The 17,197-nt window shown below is 33.3% G+C and overlaps 2 protein-coding genes, 1 long non-coding RNA gene and 1 pseudogene across 3 annotated transcripts; 1 reads left to right on the top strand and 3 right to left on the bottom strand.

Annotated features, from left to right (window-relative positions):
- The first annotated feature begins 5,328 nt into the window (after positions 1-5,328).
- LOC112797910 (uncharacterized) lies at positions 5,329-7,292 on the top strand. The gene is made up of 3 exons (XM_025841020.3): positions 5,329-5,865; positions 6,319-6,781; positions 7,036-7,292. Exons 1-3 carry the CDS (start codon positions 5,488-5,490, stop codon positions 7,089-7,091), a joined length of 897 nt encoding a protein of 298 aa, XP_025696805.1. The 5' UTR covers positions 5,329-5,487; the 3' UTR covers positions 7,092-7,292.
- Positions 7,293-7,869: 577 nt separating this feature from the next.
- LOC112797913 (putative receptor-like protein kinase At5g39000) lies at positions 7,870-9,256 on the bottom strand. Its single transcript, XM_025841022.3, has 2 exons — positions 8,375-9,256; positions 7,870-8,278 (listed from the first exon to the last, which is right to left on the bottom strand). Exons 1-2 carry the CDS (start codon positions 9,054-9,056, stop codon positions 8,172-8,174), a joined length of 789 nt encoding a protein of 262 aa, XP_025696807.1. The 5' UTR covers positions 9,057-9,256; the 3' UTR covers positions 7,870-8,171.
- A 1,244-nt stretch (positions 9,257-10,500) lies between these two features.
- On the bottom strand, positions 10,501-11,837 carry LOC112794485 (putative receptor-like protein kinase At5g39000; annotated as a pseudogene).
- Positions 11,838-15,501: 3,664 nt separating this feature from the next.
- On the bottom strand, positions 15,502-17,197 carry LOC112797909 (uncharacterized). Its single transcript, XR_003199880.3, has 3 exons — positions 16,814-17,197; positions 16,467-16,564; positions 15,502-15,847 (listed from the first exon to the last, which is right to left on the bottom strand). It is a non-coding gene; the product is annotated as an uncharacterized lncRNA (long non-coding RNA).

Raw genomic sequence — 17,197 nt, 5'->3', positions numbered from 1 at the left:
TTTTAATAGCAATGCATAGGAGTATTCAAATTTAAACCGATTCAAAAAAAATTACGAAATTGTATCGATCCAAACCGAAAATCGAAACAAATTACTCAATTTTAGGATTGGTTTTATTGTGGTTCAGTTCGGTTTGTAGTTTTATTATGTACAATCAAACTGAACCAACCCAAATCTCATATTGTGTATATAAAAATGATAATATAAATATCAATCCTACCACTGAATCAAGAGGGGTCTAACCAACAAAAATCCAAAAATATTTTTAAATTATATTCTATATTAATTAATGACATTAATTGTTATTAATTAGTGGTTATTTAAAATTTTTTTAAAAGATATAAAATTAATAATTATTAATTGTCTCTTCTTACTCTAATTCATCTTTTACCATTTATTACACAAACACTAATTATTTTTTCTAAAAAAAAACTTCGAAACTCCAAAAAACAAAAACAACAAAACATAAGATAAAGAATGATCTAAATCCTAAGAAAAAAAACATACCGAACATAGAAAAAAATCATTCAAAACTGATAAAAAGAATCATCCAAATCCTAAGAAAAAAACATACAAAAAATAGGAAAAAGAATTATTCAAAATTAATAAAAAGAATCATCCTAAATGTAGAAAAAAAAGAAGTATAAAAAACTAGTTAAAAAAAATCATTCAAAACCAAATAGGAGGAGGAGAAGAAGAGCTGCAGGGTGGCCGGCGACGACGTCTTGGACGGCGTTGCGTGGACAGTGGGGACATTCGCGGTAGCGCGTTGCGACGAGTGGAGGAGTCACCATGAATCGGAGTAGTTGATCGCGCGTCGCCAATGGGGACATGGTGGTGGCTGTGTCGCGACGGATTGAGAGTTGTTGGGTGCGAGTGGCGAGCGATGGGGAGTTGTGATGGGATGCGAGGAGGGTGAACTAGAAGCACGATGGTGGTTGTCTTTCCTGCGCGAACGGTGTAGCGTCGACGCTAGCGGTGCAAGGATGAAACCGCGGCAGTGTGGGGCATTGGAAAGAGGGATTAGGATTTGTAGTTTTGTATGGTAAATGGTGAGTGGAAAGAAAAACAAATTAAAGTAAGTTTTGATTCAAAAATGTCATTAATGTCAATTAATTAAATTTTGAATTTAAAAAATTAATTTAAAATTAATCATTATTAATTGAGTTGTTCGATTCTTGGCCAGTAGACATTTGACTCCCTGTACTTTTCCTATAACAATACTTTTCCTATAAATATTAAATATAATGATGATAATAAGACCCTTAGTACTTAGGAGTGTCGCATACCCCAATCCCCACAAATATAAACCCTAACCTAAAAAAAAAACTCCTCTCTCGTATTCTTATCTCACTCGCTCTCACTTACTCACTCTCACTATCACACGCCTTCCGCCGCCTCTTCTTCTCAATAATGCCGTTCACTGCCTCTCTTCTCAGTGACACTGCTGCAGCCTCCTCTTTTCGATATGTTTGTACTTGTTTTTGTTTAATTTTGTATTGTTTTAGAGGAATTTGTTCTTGTTTTTGTTAAACTTTGTGTTGTTCTTGTTATTTTTGACAATCTGGTCTTGTTGATTAAAATTTGTTAAACTTTGTGTTAAATTAAATATTCTATTTTTGTTGATTGAATTCTTTTTTTTTTTGTCTACATATATTGATTAACTTTACTACTTGATAATATGTTTAAGTTACTGATATTTATTTTATTATATTTTATTGTAGAATTTGAGCTAATTTCTCAACTAATAGATGAAGAAAACTCTGATGGTGAATTTGAGTAGTGATCAGTGCTTCACTTCTCAACTTGAAATTTTTATGTTATATTTATATTAAGACTTGTTATGTTATTTAATTTTGTATTGTTGAAACTTGTTTTTATGCTGAAGAATTATTATTTTATCAAGTCTTGTTGAATTTATTGGATGAATTACTCAACAAGTTGCTTTATAATGTTTATGGAATTTATGTTTTATTATGATAGATTGTTGGACATGTTACTTTATAATGTTTATGGGATTATTAGTACTTTAGTAATGTGCATTTATACTATGTCATGCAGTATTAACTTTATAAACTAAATTATTATTTTTATTTAAAAAAATCACAAATTCAAACTGATTTAAAATTGTTTGTAATAGGATCGAATCGAGTCAGATTTTCAAAAAAAATTATTTAATTAAAACCACATCGCACATAAAATAAATATTCAGATTGAATGATTTTTTTTAAAATTCAACTAAATTACACTCGAAACATCCCTAATAATGCACAAATAATGAACGGTTTTTGCATCAATTCCCTGTTATAATAAAAATTGTATTTATATGTTTACTATGGTTCCGTTTCATCGCTGTGTTTTTTTTTTTTTAAATAATTACGGACTCTTAGGGGTGTGCATGGTCCGACCCAACCCGAAGATCCGCCCCGGTCTCGAACATTTTAGGGGCTAATTTGGTGTAATTTCATCCGGTTTATCGTTGGGTAAGAGTCTCAAAAATAGACCCAGTCATTATTTCGGGTCGGGTCCAGGCGATAGCTCGAGCCACCCGAAATCGGCCCGGTGGCCCGGTCATTATACACAATTAATATTTTGTATTATTAGTGATGGATGATGGCTATTATTATGTAGAATTTAAGTATTGTAAATCTTAATATTTTGTGTTATTAGTCATTGTATATAAGGCTATAAGTTAATATTTTATGTTTAAAATGCATAAGACTTTAGACTAATGCATAATATTGTGTTATTTGTATTGATTTAAATATTTGGTGTTATTAGGCAATATTAGTATTGATTATGGTTATACTTTAATTTTAGAGAAGAGTTGGTTCTTGTTATATTTTTCTAAGTGAATTTTACCATGTCAATTAATGGTTGGAGTTTTGAAAATTTGGATATTTTTACATGCTAACTTACAAGAAGGTATCAAGGTAATATAATGTCAACGGCCCGGTTTTCACCCGGTTTTTACCCAGTATAATCGTGGCCCAAAAGTTTATAGGTTTCAACAGGTTTAGGGCCGGGTTCGAGTCTAACAAATAGGTCCGATATATATTTTCGGGTCAGGTCTGTGTCACATCAAACCCGATTTCACCCGACCCATGCACATCCCTACGGACTCTGTCATAATTGAAATACTAATTAATTTTGGTTAACTTTTAACAATCCAAAATAAAAGTGAAGTTAATAATCAAATCAAAGAAGCAACTAATTAACCTATCATAAAAAATAAATTATATATTAATTTATTAGAGAAAATTAGTTAAAAATCATTTATAATAAAAGTATCTTCACATATTTCTTATAAGAATTTCGCCTAATAAGTCCTAGTTTTTGTCTCATTGATTTAATGTTTAATCATTGTACCAAAGCAAAATATTTATTTTAAGTTTTAAATATATAATAATTTGATTTTCAGTGTTTTAAAATGATAGTTCCAATTCTCGAAACTAAATTACAATCAATTTTCAAGTAGTGGGATAAATAAAGCAAAAATGATACATAGAAGACCTCCAATCATTTGGGCTTATATCAAAATAAAATTTAATTAAGGAGAAAACGCTAATTTTTTTCTCAAATGTTTAATAAAGATACATGTTGAGTTTAAAAAATTTGAAATATGATGATGATCAAATATCATTAAAAGTATTAATTATAAAATTATTAATTTGATTTTTTATTCTAATTAATTGTTTAATAATTTTGTCAAGTGTGCAGATTTTTTGTTATTGGACTAAAATTTACATGAGTCCAATATGATGAGAAAATATTCGACCTTAGTGCAAAAATAATTCCAAACAAAGTGGCTAAATTATTTTTGATGCATAAACAAATGCTTATTGGTCAGAAAACTAATATGAAGTCCAAATTAATTTTAGATGTGAGACCAACAAGTTTTGGTCCGAAATTGAAAGAAGAAAGAAAGTAGTGGAGCATGATGAGTTCGGTACCAACTTTCTTTTGTGGAATGGAATTTAAAATTAAATTGGTTTAATTACATGCATTGGTAAAAAGAAAAAGAAAATTAAAAGTGATTTGATTGCTTTCAATGACTTCACACATTACTATGCATAGGAGAATGGAAGGTGAAATTTAATTAGTTTTAATTTCATTCATTGCATCCAAAGTTTTTTCTCTCTTCTTTCTCCTCTCTCTCTCTCTCTTTGCATTCGGTCATGTCAAATAGGAAAGAAAGAAGAAGCTATCAAAAAAAATAGTGAAGCTAGAAGAAGAAAAAAGGTTAGAGTGAAGATGGCCTTTGAGAAAAGAAGATCTAAAGCATGGCGTGACTGAGATTTTTGCCACTAAAGGTAAGATGTGAAGAAGAAGCTTCAAGATCTCCATGCCAAAAGTATAAGCAATTGGTCTCAGTCAAAGAAGAAGATCTCTGTGGTGAAGCTCGTTTCTACTCTTGTTCATCCAAGACAGAAGGTAGTTACTGTAGCTACGTGGAGGAAGAAGCAAAAATTGGACAGATGGAACTGTCAAGGCTCAAGAGTTCATCAAGGGTTAGAATTTTTTCTTGAGGACAAAGTCAAGATGAAAGGCTCAGATTGATGAAGCTTGATGAGAAGGGATGAGAGAGCGGTATATGCATGTTGATTTGCTTTGAGTTTTTCCTCTCTATTCTCTCTGTCCGAACCGGCCTTTATATTGAAGAAGAAGAAGGTGGCTTGGTTGAACCGGTTTCAATCTTGGAAACTTCCATTTCTATAAGCTTGGAAGAGTTTTATTTTCTATTTTTTAATGGTTAATTATGAGCTTTTTTTAATGGACAAAGTAAAAAACTAAATGTTTAACTATCCTTAAATTAAAATAATAAAATTCATATACAATAAAAATTACAAATTTAATAATAATAAAATTTTCATTTTATTACTTTACCAATTTTTTTATTTTACATTCTCTTCGCTTAGCATCAAACCAAAAGTACTTTTAAGGCTCATTTTTATTTAGTAGCATATTTTTCAAGTACATTTTTTTCCGTTTACATTAATTTTAGAGCATTATTTTTTTTTATTGTTTATAGTCAATTATGAGTTTTACTTTAATTCTAACTTTTTTTTCTTTTCCTATTTCCATCACAATTGTAATAATTTTTTTTAGTTATATGTAATTGTAATAAGAATGTCTTATCTTTGTATAATTATGAATATAGTTTAAAAGCTTTTTAAGAATAAAAAACCATACAAGTTTTATTTTTTAATATCTCTTTTATGTTACTTAATTAAAAAAATATTTTTTTATCCAAATAAAATTAAAAATACTTTTAATCTTTTAAAAAAATAAATATGATCTAAATGTTAAATAACTTTTTAAATATTTTTTAAAAAATAAAAAAACAATTTTTTTCCCAAAATCCAATTCAGAACTGACTCTTCCCTTTCCTTGGTCCTCTGTTTTTAACCCAACTTAAAATCTCGGGGCTGAGTGAATTGGTATACGAATTGCGAAAAGCTCAGCATTTCATTTCAATTTCCAAGCATGGATAAGAAGAAGAAGCAGCAGCACACAACAGAGAACAAACCAAAACAGCAATCGACCATGGAGAAGAAGAAGAAGAAGAAGAAGAAGCAACAGCAGAATGAGAATCACAAGAGCAAGAGCATTCACGATATTCTCCCTCTTGAGCTGATTCACAGAATCTTACTTAGGGTTCCGCTCAAACAACTCGGTCGCCTCAAGTGCGTTTCGAAGATATGGAACACTCTCATTTCCGATCCCGACTTTGCGAAATCGCATGTTCACCTCTCTGCCGCATCCACCCATGTATGCCTCTTCATAGATGACTACTCTAAGGCTTTCTCCGTTGACATTGACGCAGTATTTCACCGCCACAAGAGTTCTACTGCAGTAAAAGAGGTATCTCTCCCTTTCAAGATGAAAACACATTATAATTTTGAAGTTATGTGCTCCTGCAGAGGGCTTGTTCTCTTACACCGAGCCCCGCATTTTTTTGTCGTATGGAATCCAGTGACTGGATCCAGCAAAAGAGTATCCCACTCTCACATTTTTTCTCATTGTTATCCCAAGTGGTTTATGCTTCCCTATGGTGCGATTTTGTATGGATTTGGTTACAATGCCTCACAGGATGACTACTTAGTTGTTGTAGCTTCTATGGATAAGAATGGCCATGAGCACTTTGATTGCCTGTCTTTGAGAACCAATTCATGGATTAATCTTGATTTTGCACTTTCCAAACCCTTGGGTAGGAACAACTGGGAATCTAGAGGGTTCTTCTTGAATGGCGCTATTCATTAGTCGTCTTGCACTCTTAGAGTTAGAGATTATAGTATTCTTATATTTGATTTGAAGGAAAGGAGTTTCTCAACCATATCTATGCCTGAACAAGTGATGGGTTATCTCAATCCCACTCATCTCGTCCTACTAGGAGGGTGCCTGGCCTTGTATTCTTATGATCGCGATAAAACTAACATATGGGTGATGAAAGAATACAAAGTGCATTCATCTTGGACTTTCTATCAGATTTCTGGTGGTGGTGAACAGTCTGCGCCTCTGTGCTTATCCAATGGTAGTGACATTGTTGCACTAGATTCTAGTCTGAAATTTATAGATAGCTACTTAAGGTTTGCCAAATCTAATGTCAGAGGAGAGCTCCTCCAACTCAAATGTTTTGATTGCCGTCATCTGGGACATTTTAAAGGTTGGTCTTGTTGGTTGTGTAAGGACCGCACAAGCTACATTGTATACACAGAGAGTCTGGTGCCAGTCCCTAATGAGATTAAGGATAAGGATAAGGAGAAGCAGAAGAATAATGGTATGTAACTATTCTCCTAAGGATTGCACTATGTTATTTCTCATAGTTTTCATTGCTTTGTGATTAATTAAAAATACCTAGCAAGATGCATTATGCATCTAGTTGCAATCAGATGCGGGGTTTGGCTGTTTGAATTTTTCGATGCTTATGGAATAATTGATCACTGTCTTGCTTCCTGAAGCCTATTCTTGTGCTGAGGGGGTTTTAAATTATTTCTTTTTTCATGTCTAATGCGGTGCTTATCTTTTCTACAGGCCATCAGAATCAGAAGAACGATGTCAAACAAGGAAAGAGAACTAGGAGCGAATGACTCAAACACAGAGACACTTAATTATGTTGTAAATAAAGTGTAGTATTGGCAAGTTTAGCTGGAAGAAGCTTCGAGAGAATTTTGTTTTATTTTTGCTTTTGCATTAAAGTTTGATTTCCCTTCCAACTATGAATGCCAAAAAGTGGAACATTTGAAAGTGCAGATAGAGTTTCCTCTAGTTAAATCAAATCTCTTATATTATCTGCTTTATCTTTATTCAATATTGCCTTGGTTGAGTTATAATGTCTGCACAGAATATCACACATCAATATTAGATTTAACATGTAAACTAATTGTTAGTTTGTCAATTCGGTTGGGACTTTTGTAGCAAGTATTTCAGTATTTTGTTTGTTGGAACTACAGTTGGGATGTTTGTGTTTGCCACTTGAATTCTTCAATGTTTATAGAGCATGTGCTCGTAGGTCTTTCTTTCATGGGCCATGGTATGTTAATTGAACTTAATTAAACTTTATATGTTGATATAATCACTATAGTGGTGTAAATTTTACATTTTTATGTATGGCATTCAACTTTATTTTATTCAGGTGCTTCCGAGTATATTTACTATCCGATGGTCTCTCGAGTTTTATTTAATAGTGCGGTACTTTTAATATAAATCACTGTATAATTGCAATTATAAGTTCACAAACGAAAGTGGATTAGTCATTGTATTAAGTCCTGATTAAACCTATTCTAAACACAACTTTAATTTGCTTTGATTTCTGGGATATTGATTGCAGGATCAAAATGCAAGTTAACATTTTAAGTTAACGTGTACTAGCAATAAGTTCCTCTTATTCTTTCTTTTCTTAATCTATTTGAGATGTTATATATTGCTCGATAGATCACCACGAATCATGTGTAACATTATATGCCTCATTTAGTGCAAACCTATGTGAGAACTATACATATTGTGTTTTTAGAACCAGAATAACGAAAAGAAAACAGAGCATCCATAAAAACTATTGATTAGATGAGTAGAAAAGATCCAGCACTATCTGGGTAGTGATTCATGATCATTATATCGCTGTCGACAATAACAAGGGGTAGTGGATGATAAGGTATAGCGAGCAACATTCCTTATAATATCAGCTTGTTGCTGAAATGAGAGAGCATGGTCAAGCAATAGTCGCTTATCTGCTTTGTACTCCAAGCAATTGGATCCATTGTCTCCTCAAGAGTGTGCTCTGCATATTGAATTAAGTAGTTTAACACATTATGGCCTACCATGTGTAGTAGAACCAAAACAAAGGTGTAAACATCACGTTTAGCAGTAACAATACCGTGTATAGCATACTCCGGAGCCATCAATGCAGATGTACCTACAATCATATCTACTTTGATTTGCTTTGGCTTCAATGTAGAGAGCCCTCCCTGCAATGATATCCCAAAATTTGTAAGTTTGGGCATCATATTCTTATCCAAAAGAATATTACTTGGATTTATATCACCATGAATGATAGCAAACTTGGCTCCTGAGTGAAGGTAGTGTAGAGCCCGGGCTACTCCGATGCAGATGTCTAGTCTTTTCTTCCATGAAAGTGGTTGGTTATTCCTAATCCCATCTCCCAAGTAATCACCAAGTGATCCATTGGCCATGTACTCAGACACAACAATCTTTTCCTTTTCTTGGTCGCAAAAGCCTATTAGAGAGATTATATTAGGGTGACGAAGCTGACATAGCACCTCAATTTCTTTCTTGAATTCAAGTGAACCTTGGATGGGGTATTGAGGCACCATCACCTTCAATGTAATGGTATGATCAGTTGCAGCATCATTATGTTTGAGCCAACCTTTGTATACCTTATTACCAAAGGGTAACCACCCAATTACTAGTTTATCGTCAAAGTTGTTGGTTGATTTTCTAAGATCTTCAAAGGAAAATTGATGGCATAGCTCTTCTATTACCGTCGGATAATTTTTCTCCTTCTTTGAATCACCAAAGCGTAAACATTTGAGGACCATTATTCCAATCTGAGACACTAGACAGATAGATGAGATTAATGATTGTTTCTATTCTGATCTATTGGGACTCTCACACTGTCACAGAAGTAATATATCTTGAGCAATTTCCGCTTTGTGAAATCAGTGATATAAATATTGGGGGAAATATAAAGATACTTATCAAATAATCACTAGTTTGGTTCTGTACCCACCTACTCTGCTGCTTCGCTTCTTATGTTTTCATTATAATTGCAACTCTTTTTCTTCGCTTAATGCGTTCCACGAAGTCAACAAGTGGAAATGGAAATGGAATTTTTCTGGAACGTATGCTTTCTTATATTTACATTTTAAGATCTTTTCTGTTGCTATCAAATCCTCATGGTTAAAGAATTAAAGTCATAATGACCATACCATATGGTAACATAAAGTCATAAACAGCTTAACCTAACATGCTGTCAATGCACAAGACATGTTTCATTGTTATAAGTGGAACAATGTTATTCGAATTCTAATATTTCAACACATGTTTCGGAGAATTGTCTTCATTTTTATTTATTTTGCAATGTTTATCTCTGGTGCTTTATGATTACTAAAGTTTCTACCTATACTGCAATTATAAATTCACAATGTAAGAGTAGATAAGCGATCGAAAATTAAGACGAGCAAACTTATTCTAAAAATAGCTTTCCTTTGATTTCTAGGACAGTAGAGATTTAGAGAATAGAGAGAGAGAGTATGTTTAATTGCTCACTTTTTATTTTTTATATTGAATTGAGAATGGTGTTTTTTTATATTATAGATGGTTAGAGTATTATTCTTAAATGTGGTATCAATTTGTGCCAGGTACAAAAATTGGACTCTTTGATTTATAAGAGTATAAAAATCGAACATTCGGAATATTACTTAAAAAAATAAAAAATTTAAAAAATAAAAATCGAATCTAACTACCTTCCATATTTTAAAAAAATACTTAAAATTACCATATCAAAAAAATATCACCCATCTTACGCCATCCAAAAAAATTAGCCTTGCTAGGCAACACGTGCATAATTTTACAGCCAGCAAGGAAGGAACTAAAACATGAATAGATTTATAGCCTTTTAAAAACAAAAAATAAAAATAAAATAAAAAAAAGATCCATCAAATTTAGGTGAAACTTGTTGAAAATTGTTCTCATTCGTAATCGTGCTTAGCACTTTTGCTAGAACTATACCGAAGCACTGGCAATTTTCAATACCATAATGCTAGATGATTGTAGAATTTATTTCTTTTATCCAATCGTTAGATAACTTAAAAGTATTTGCTAAAAATATATTGTTAAACTGCTGGATTAAAAATATTAAATTGCTGACTGACATAACATAAAATTGTTGTACATGTCGCTTTTTTCTTTTGAAAATCTCATATATATTTCACCCTTCTCGTTAAGAGTTTTATTTGAATACATGAACAAAAACAATAACAACAATAATAATATTTGTATACATATTTGACATTTAACAGGCAGCAAAGAAGGAAACAGAAACAGGATTAGTAAAAGGAGGACATGAAATTCAGCTGAAACTTGTTCTTAGTCACTACTTTCTTCCGAGAAAAAGCCTTCCTCCATTGAAGCATCAAAGGTCAGATGATCATTACTTATACAACGTGAAAATATATCGGACAAAGAAGTAGTGGATAATAGAGTATAGTGAGCCGCATTGGTGTTTGTAATATCAGCTTGTTCCTGCAATGAGAGAGCATTCTCAAGCAATATCTCAACTTCGCCCATTGTAGGTCGCTCATCTGGTTCGTGCTGCAAGCATCTCTGTATGACACTAGTGAATACCTGCCAACATTCTGGTGGAATCTTTCCTTTCAGAATTGGATCCATTGTCTCCTCAAGAGTTTGCCTTTCATTATATTTATGGCCTACCACGTCTAGTAGAACCATGCCAAAGGAGAAAACATCACATTTATCAGTAACAATACCATTCATGACATACTCCGGAGCCATGCATTTACATGTACCTACAATCATATCTACTTTGATTTCCTTTGGCTTCAATGTAGAGACGCTCCCTGCACTGATATCCCAAAATTTGCAAGTTTGGGCATCATATTCTTATCCAAAAGAATATTATTTGGATTTATACCACGATGAATGATAGCACGCTTGGTTCCTGAGTGAAGGTAGTGTAGAGCTCGGGCTACTCCGATGCAGATGTCTAGTCTTTTCTTCCATGAAAGTGGTTGGTTATTCCTAATCCCATCTCCCAAGTAATCACCAAGTGATCCATTGGCCATGTACTCAGACACAACAATCTTTTCCTTTTCTTGGTCGCAAAAGCCTATTAGAGAGATTATATTAGGGTGACGAAGCTGACACAGCACCTCAATTTCCTTCTTGAATTGAAGTGAACCTTGGATGGAGTAATGAGGCACCATCACCTTCAATGTAATGGTATGATCAGCCGCAGCATCATTATGTTTGAGACAACCTTTGTATACCTTATCACCAAACGGTGACCACCCAATTACTAGTTTATTGTCAAAGTTGTTGGTTGATTTTCTAAGATCTTCAAAGGAAAATCGATGGCATAGCTCTTCTATTACTGTCGGATAATTTTTCTCCTTCTTTGAATCACCAAAGCATAAACATTTGACGACCATTATTCCAATCTGAGACACTAGACAGATAGATGAGATTAACGATTATTTCTATTCTGATCTATTGGGACTCTCACACTGTCACAGAAGTAATATATCTTGAGCAATTTCCGCTTTGTGAAATCAGTGATAGAAATAATGGGGGAAATATACAGATACTTATCAAATAATCACTAGTTTGGTTCTGTACCCACCTATTCTGCTGCTTAACTTCTTATGTTTTCATTATAATTGCATCTCTTTTTCTTCGCTTAACGCGTTCCACAAAGTCAACAAATGGAAATGGAAACAGAATTTGCCTGGAACGTATACTTTCTTATATTTACATTCTAAGGTCTTTTCTGTTGCTATCAAATCCTCATGATTAAAGAATTAAAGTCAAAATGACCATACCATATGGAAACATAAACAGCTTAACCTAACAGGCTCTCAATGCACAAGATAAGAGAAAATTAGTGGGACATATGGTATTTTTGTAGTAGCTGTTGTTATTGGTAACGAAATTAGATGCTTGCAATCTGAAGGCTATGTAGGAGCTGAAACACTATATTCATGTCAAATTTTACTTGATTAGATTGCAATGAAATTAGCATTGGTTCTGCAGCCGGGATAACCAGATAACAATACCTATAACAATGAGCCTACCATTTTTGTAATGATAAATTGATAATTGTGTTGTATGTATTTGAGAAGGGAATGGATTCATTCCTATTCTCTCCATTTTTTTAATTATTTTGTAAAATATAATCTCTAATCAATAATTATATATTTTTTAAGTAAGACAAAAAATATTAAATAATAAAAAATTAGCATTGATAAAACAGTTAAAAAAATTGAGAGAATTTATTTTTATTTAAAAAAATTTATTATTATTAAAAATTTTCTAATATCTTAACGAAACAGATTGAACCAAATAAATAATTTTGATAGTTATAAAAATAATTCCTAATTTCTCTCCACATTTACTTTCGTTTAGGTTAAAAAGTGAAAACACTTTAAATTCCACTAGTAGCACTGTCTTTCATGTATATTTTTTTCTCCCATTATATTTAATTTTAGAGTTTTATTTTCTATTTTTTTATGGTTAATTATGAGCTTTTTTTAATGGACAAAGTAAATAACTAAATGTTTAACTATCCTTAAATTAAAATAATAAAATTCATATACAATAAAAATTACAAATTTAATAATAATAAAATATTCATTTTATTACTTTACCAATTTTTTCATTATATATTCTCTCAAGATTTTTTCGCTTAGCATCAAACCAAAACTACTTTTAAGGCTCAATTTTATTTAGTATTTTAGTAGCATATTTTCCAAAGTACATTTTGTTCTGTTTACATTAATTTTGGAGCATTATTTTTTTATTGTTTACAGTCAATTATGAGTTCTACTTTAATTCTAAATTTTTTTCTTTTCCTATTCCCATCACAATTGTTCAAAGCCTAGGTGGTAAATATTATAGTTTAGTGATTGTGGATGACTATACTAGGTTTGGTTGGGTTTTATTTCTTGCACACAAAAATGAAGTTTTTTCGGCCTTTGAACCTTTTTGCAAGAAAATTCAAAATAAAAAGGATTTGAAGATTTCTTCAATAAGAAGTGATCATGGAACTGAATTTGAAAACAATTTATTTGAATCCTTTTGTGAGGAATTTGGAATATTTCACAACTTCTCTTGTCCAAAGATACCACAACAAAATTGTGTGGTGGAAAGAAGAAATAGAAGCATACAAGAGATGACGAGAGCTATGCCTTGTGAGAATAATGTTCCAAAATTCCTTTGGGCTGAAGTGGTTAACACAGCTTGCCACATTTTGAATAGAACAATCATAAGAAAATTTTTGAAGAAAACCCCTTATGAACTTTGAAAATGCTACCCACCAAACTTAGATTACTTGCACATCTTTTGATGCAAATGTTTTGTTTTAAATAACAAGGATAATTTGGGTAAATTTGATCCAAAGGCGTATGAGTGTTTGTTTGTAGGATATTCCACAACTAGTAAAGCATATAGGGTTTATCATCAAGATGCTAGGATTATTGAGGAGTCCATACATGTTACATTTTGTGATACTAACTTGGTGCAAAGTATTTTGGAAGATTAGGATGCAGGAAAGCAAGCTCAAAAGGACGTTGAAACTGTGAAAATAGAAATTCTGTTCAACCTGAACCAGAAACTGCAGTTGCTAAAAATTTGAGAGACAATTTCATTTTGTCTCATGAATTTGAAGGAAATCTTGAAGCCAGCAGCACCTAGAATCAATTGGTACCTGAATCTGCCTCCAAGTCCACCAGACCTCGTGAATGGAGATTCTTGAAGAACTATTCTGAGGAATTTGTTATTGGGGACGTCTCTCATGGAGTTAGAACTTGGTCCTCAACTAGAAAGGCCAATGAAGAGACAAACATTGTCCTTCTCTCTCAAATGGAGCCTCAGAATATCAAAGAAGCCCTTAGTGATCCCTCTTGGGTTAAAGCAATGGAGGATGAGCTTCTTGAGTTTGAGAAGAACAAAGTGTGGACTTTGGTTCCAAGGCCAAGCGGAAAGAAAGTGACCGGCACCAAGTGGATATTTCGGAACAAGTTAGGAGAAGATGACAGCATTGCAAGAAACAAGGCAAGGCTTGTGGCACAAGGATATGACCAAGAGGAAGGAATAGACTTTGATGAATCATTTGCCCCTGTTGCCCGAATGGAAGCCATAAGACTTCTCTTAGCTTATGTTGCATTTTGTGGTTTTAAATTAGATCAAATGGATGTGAAATGTGCATTTTTAAATGGTGTGATAGATAGAGAAGTGTATGTGGAGCAGCCACCTGGTTTTGAAAATAAAGAGCATTCTAATCATGTATTCAAATTATCTAAAGCTCTCTATGGTTTAAGGCAAGCTCCTAGAGCTTGGTATGAGAGGCTTAGCTCTTTTCTTTTGAAAAATGATTTTCAAAGAGACACCACAGACACAACTCTATTTATCAAGAATTCTAATAATTCTTTTATTCTAGTCCAAATATATATTGATGACATTATTTTTGGATCAGCCAATGAATCCCTTTGTTCTGAATTTGGAAAACTCATAACAAGTGAATTTGGCATGAGTATGATGGGTGAACTTAATTTTTTCCTTAGGCTGCAAATTAAACAAACTGAAAATGATATTTCATTCATCAAGAGAAGTATGCCAAGGAATTAGTTAAGAAATTTGGTATGGAAAATGCCAAACCAATGGGAACTCCCATGCACCCTAATTCTAAATTAGATAAGGGAGAAACTGAAAAAGATGTACATAAGACTAGGTAGGGGTGTTCGCGGTGCGGTTTGGTTCGGTTTTTGAAGAAAAAGTCATCCGATCCGATTGTGTAATTAAACTGCGGTTCGGTTTGGTTCGGTTTTTTTATCGAAGCCATCCGAACCAAACCAAACCAATTAAAATCGGTTTGGTTTGGTTCGGTTTATTCGGTTTTTTCAATCAATTAAAAAAAATACATCACGATTAGCAACGCTTTGAGCAAGGCTGATGGCCCTTTCACTATAATCCGTGCCAGTCAAATCAGAGAACTTGGAAAGGTAGCAAGAGTAATATATCTTATAAGTGTACTTCCCTCCAAAAAAGCATATAATAGTATTAGTATATACATTTCCATGCCACCTTTATGTAGCAACTTTCTTTGTTTACTTGAATATATCTTTGTTTTTCATGATTTTCACATATTCACACCTTGGTTTTGATGCTATGGAATTCTCATTTAATTAGCAATTAAATATATTTGTGTATGAACAAATTTATATGGCACAAGATTCACATGCCTTCCGATTTCCAACAATACACATTTTGTTATAATAAATAGTAATTCAGAAATTTGCTAACTTTTACAAAGTCTTTCTTTTCTCTTTTTTTATATAAAAGAATTATACAGCATATATTACTAAAAGTGCAGAACATCACAAGAAATACCATACCCTGTTTAGCTAATTCTTGGAGAAGGAAACCATTGCCTGTCCTAATGTGAAGTACACTCCAATTAGATAAAACTTTATTTCCTAAGTCACTAGCTTCAGCTTTGACATCATCAACATGATTTGGTATGCCGCCTTGAGAGATGTCAACGCACAAGGCTTTTGTCCAAGATGCAACTACTTCCATCACATCAGCCCCAAACCTGCACATGCAAAATAAAGGCAGAAAACATAAATGAAAGTTAAACAAGTCATAATGTTCATCATTATAGATAGCGCAACAATGTATCACTACCAAAAATTGCCTATAACAATAATGTTCATCACTGCCTAGAAGTTCTCTTAACCAAATTAACCAAGTCACAACAATGAATCAATAACCAGCAATGAATCAATAACCAACAAGGCAACAACAGTACCAAATTACCAAGTCAGCAATAAATCAATAAACAGCAATGATCAAGAATAAAGTGAACAAAACCTGAATAATAAACTGATAACCCTAAGCTGAACAAGAAATCAATAACAAGCAAGACCAAATTACCAACATAAACTGAACAATAAACCATTAACCAGCATTCCAGCAATACCAAATTATCAAGAATAAAGTGAACAAAACCTGAACAATAAACTGATAACCCTAAACTGAACAAGAAATCAATAACAAGCAAGACCAAATTACCAACATAAACTGAACAATAAATCAATAACCATTATCCAGCATTCCAGCAATAACAAATTATCAAGAATAAACTGAACAAAACCTTAACAATAAACTGATAACACTAAACTGAACAAGAATGGTAAACAGCTAAACATTACCTGAATAGATGGCTCGGGCTCCATATTCACTTGAATCGGCTGCTGGGTGGAAGTGGCAAGGTGCTGTGTTGATCGTGGGTGCTGTCTGTTGTGCTGCCCTATGCAAGTTTAATATAATTTGAAGATGAAAACATGTAAAATTACCAGAAATTCAAACAAAAATACACTGAACATAGAACAAAAATTATTCAAAGAAAAGCATAAATTCAAACAAAATTACACTGAACAAAGAACAGAAATTATTCAAACAAAAGCATAAATTCAAACAAAATAAAATTATTTAACAATGACCAGAAATTCAAACGAAAATTCACTGAACATGAAACAAAAATAATTCAAATTAATACCTGACTTGGATGAGTTGGATCCTCCATATCTGGTGTTCGGTGTTGGGAGGTGCTGCATGCTGGAAGGGGCTGGTCCGGCGCTACTGGGTGGCTGGTCCGACGCTGCTGGGAGGCATTGCTGCGAGGCGCGGCTGGGAGGCGTTGCTGCGAGGCACTGGTTCGCGGGACTGGGAGGCGCTTGTTCGCGGGACTGGGAGTGGGAGGGGCTGGGAGGCGGGGCTAGGAGGCGCTGCTGGGAGGGGGCTGGGAAGGGTTGGGGTAATGAGGTTTCTTGGCTGCGCTAGGGTAGGAGAATAGGAGTTAGTGAGTTAGTGGTTTAGGGTTATCTGATGGGTTGGGCTTGGGCCGTTTGGGGGTGGGGGGCGAATGGTTTTTTATGGTTTT

This window comes from Arachis hypogaea, chromosome 4 (genome assembly GCF_003086295.3).
Source record: "Arachis hypogaea cultivar Tifrunner chromosome 4, arahy.Tifrunner.gnm2.J5K5, whole genome shotgun sequence".
Taxonomy (NCBI): domain Eukaryota; kingdom Viridiplantae; phylum Streptophyta; class Magnoliopsida; order Fabales; family Fabaceae; genus Arachis; species Arachis hypogaea.
Note: the sequence above shows the minus strand (reverse complement) of the source record. Positions and strands in the feature narration are given on the sequence as shown.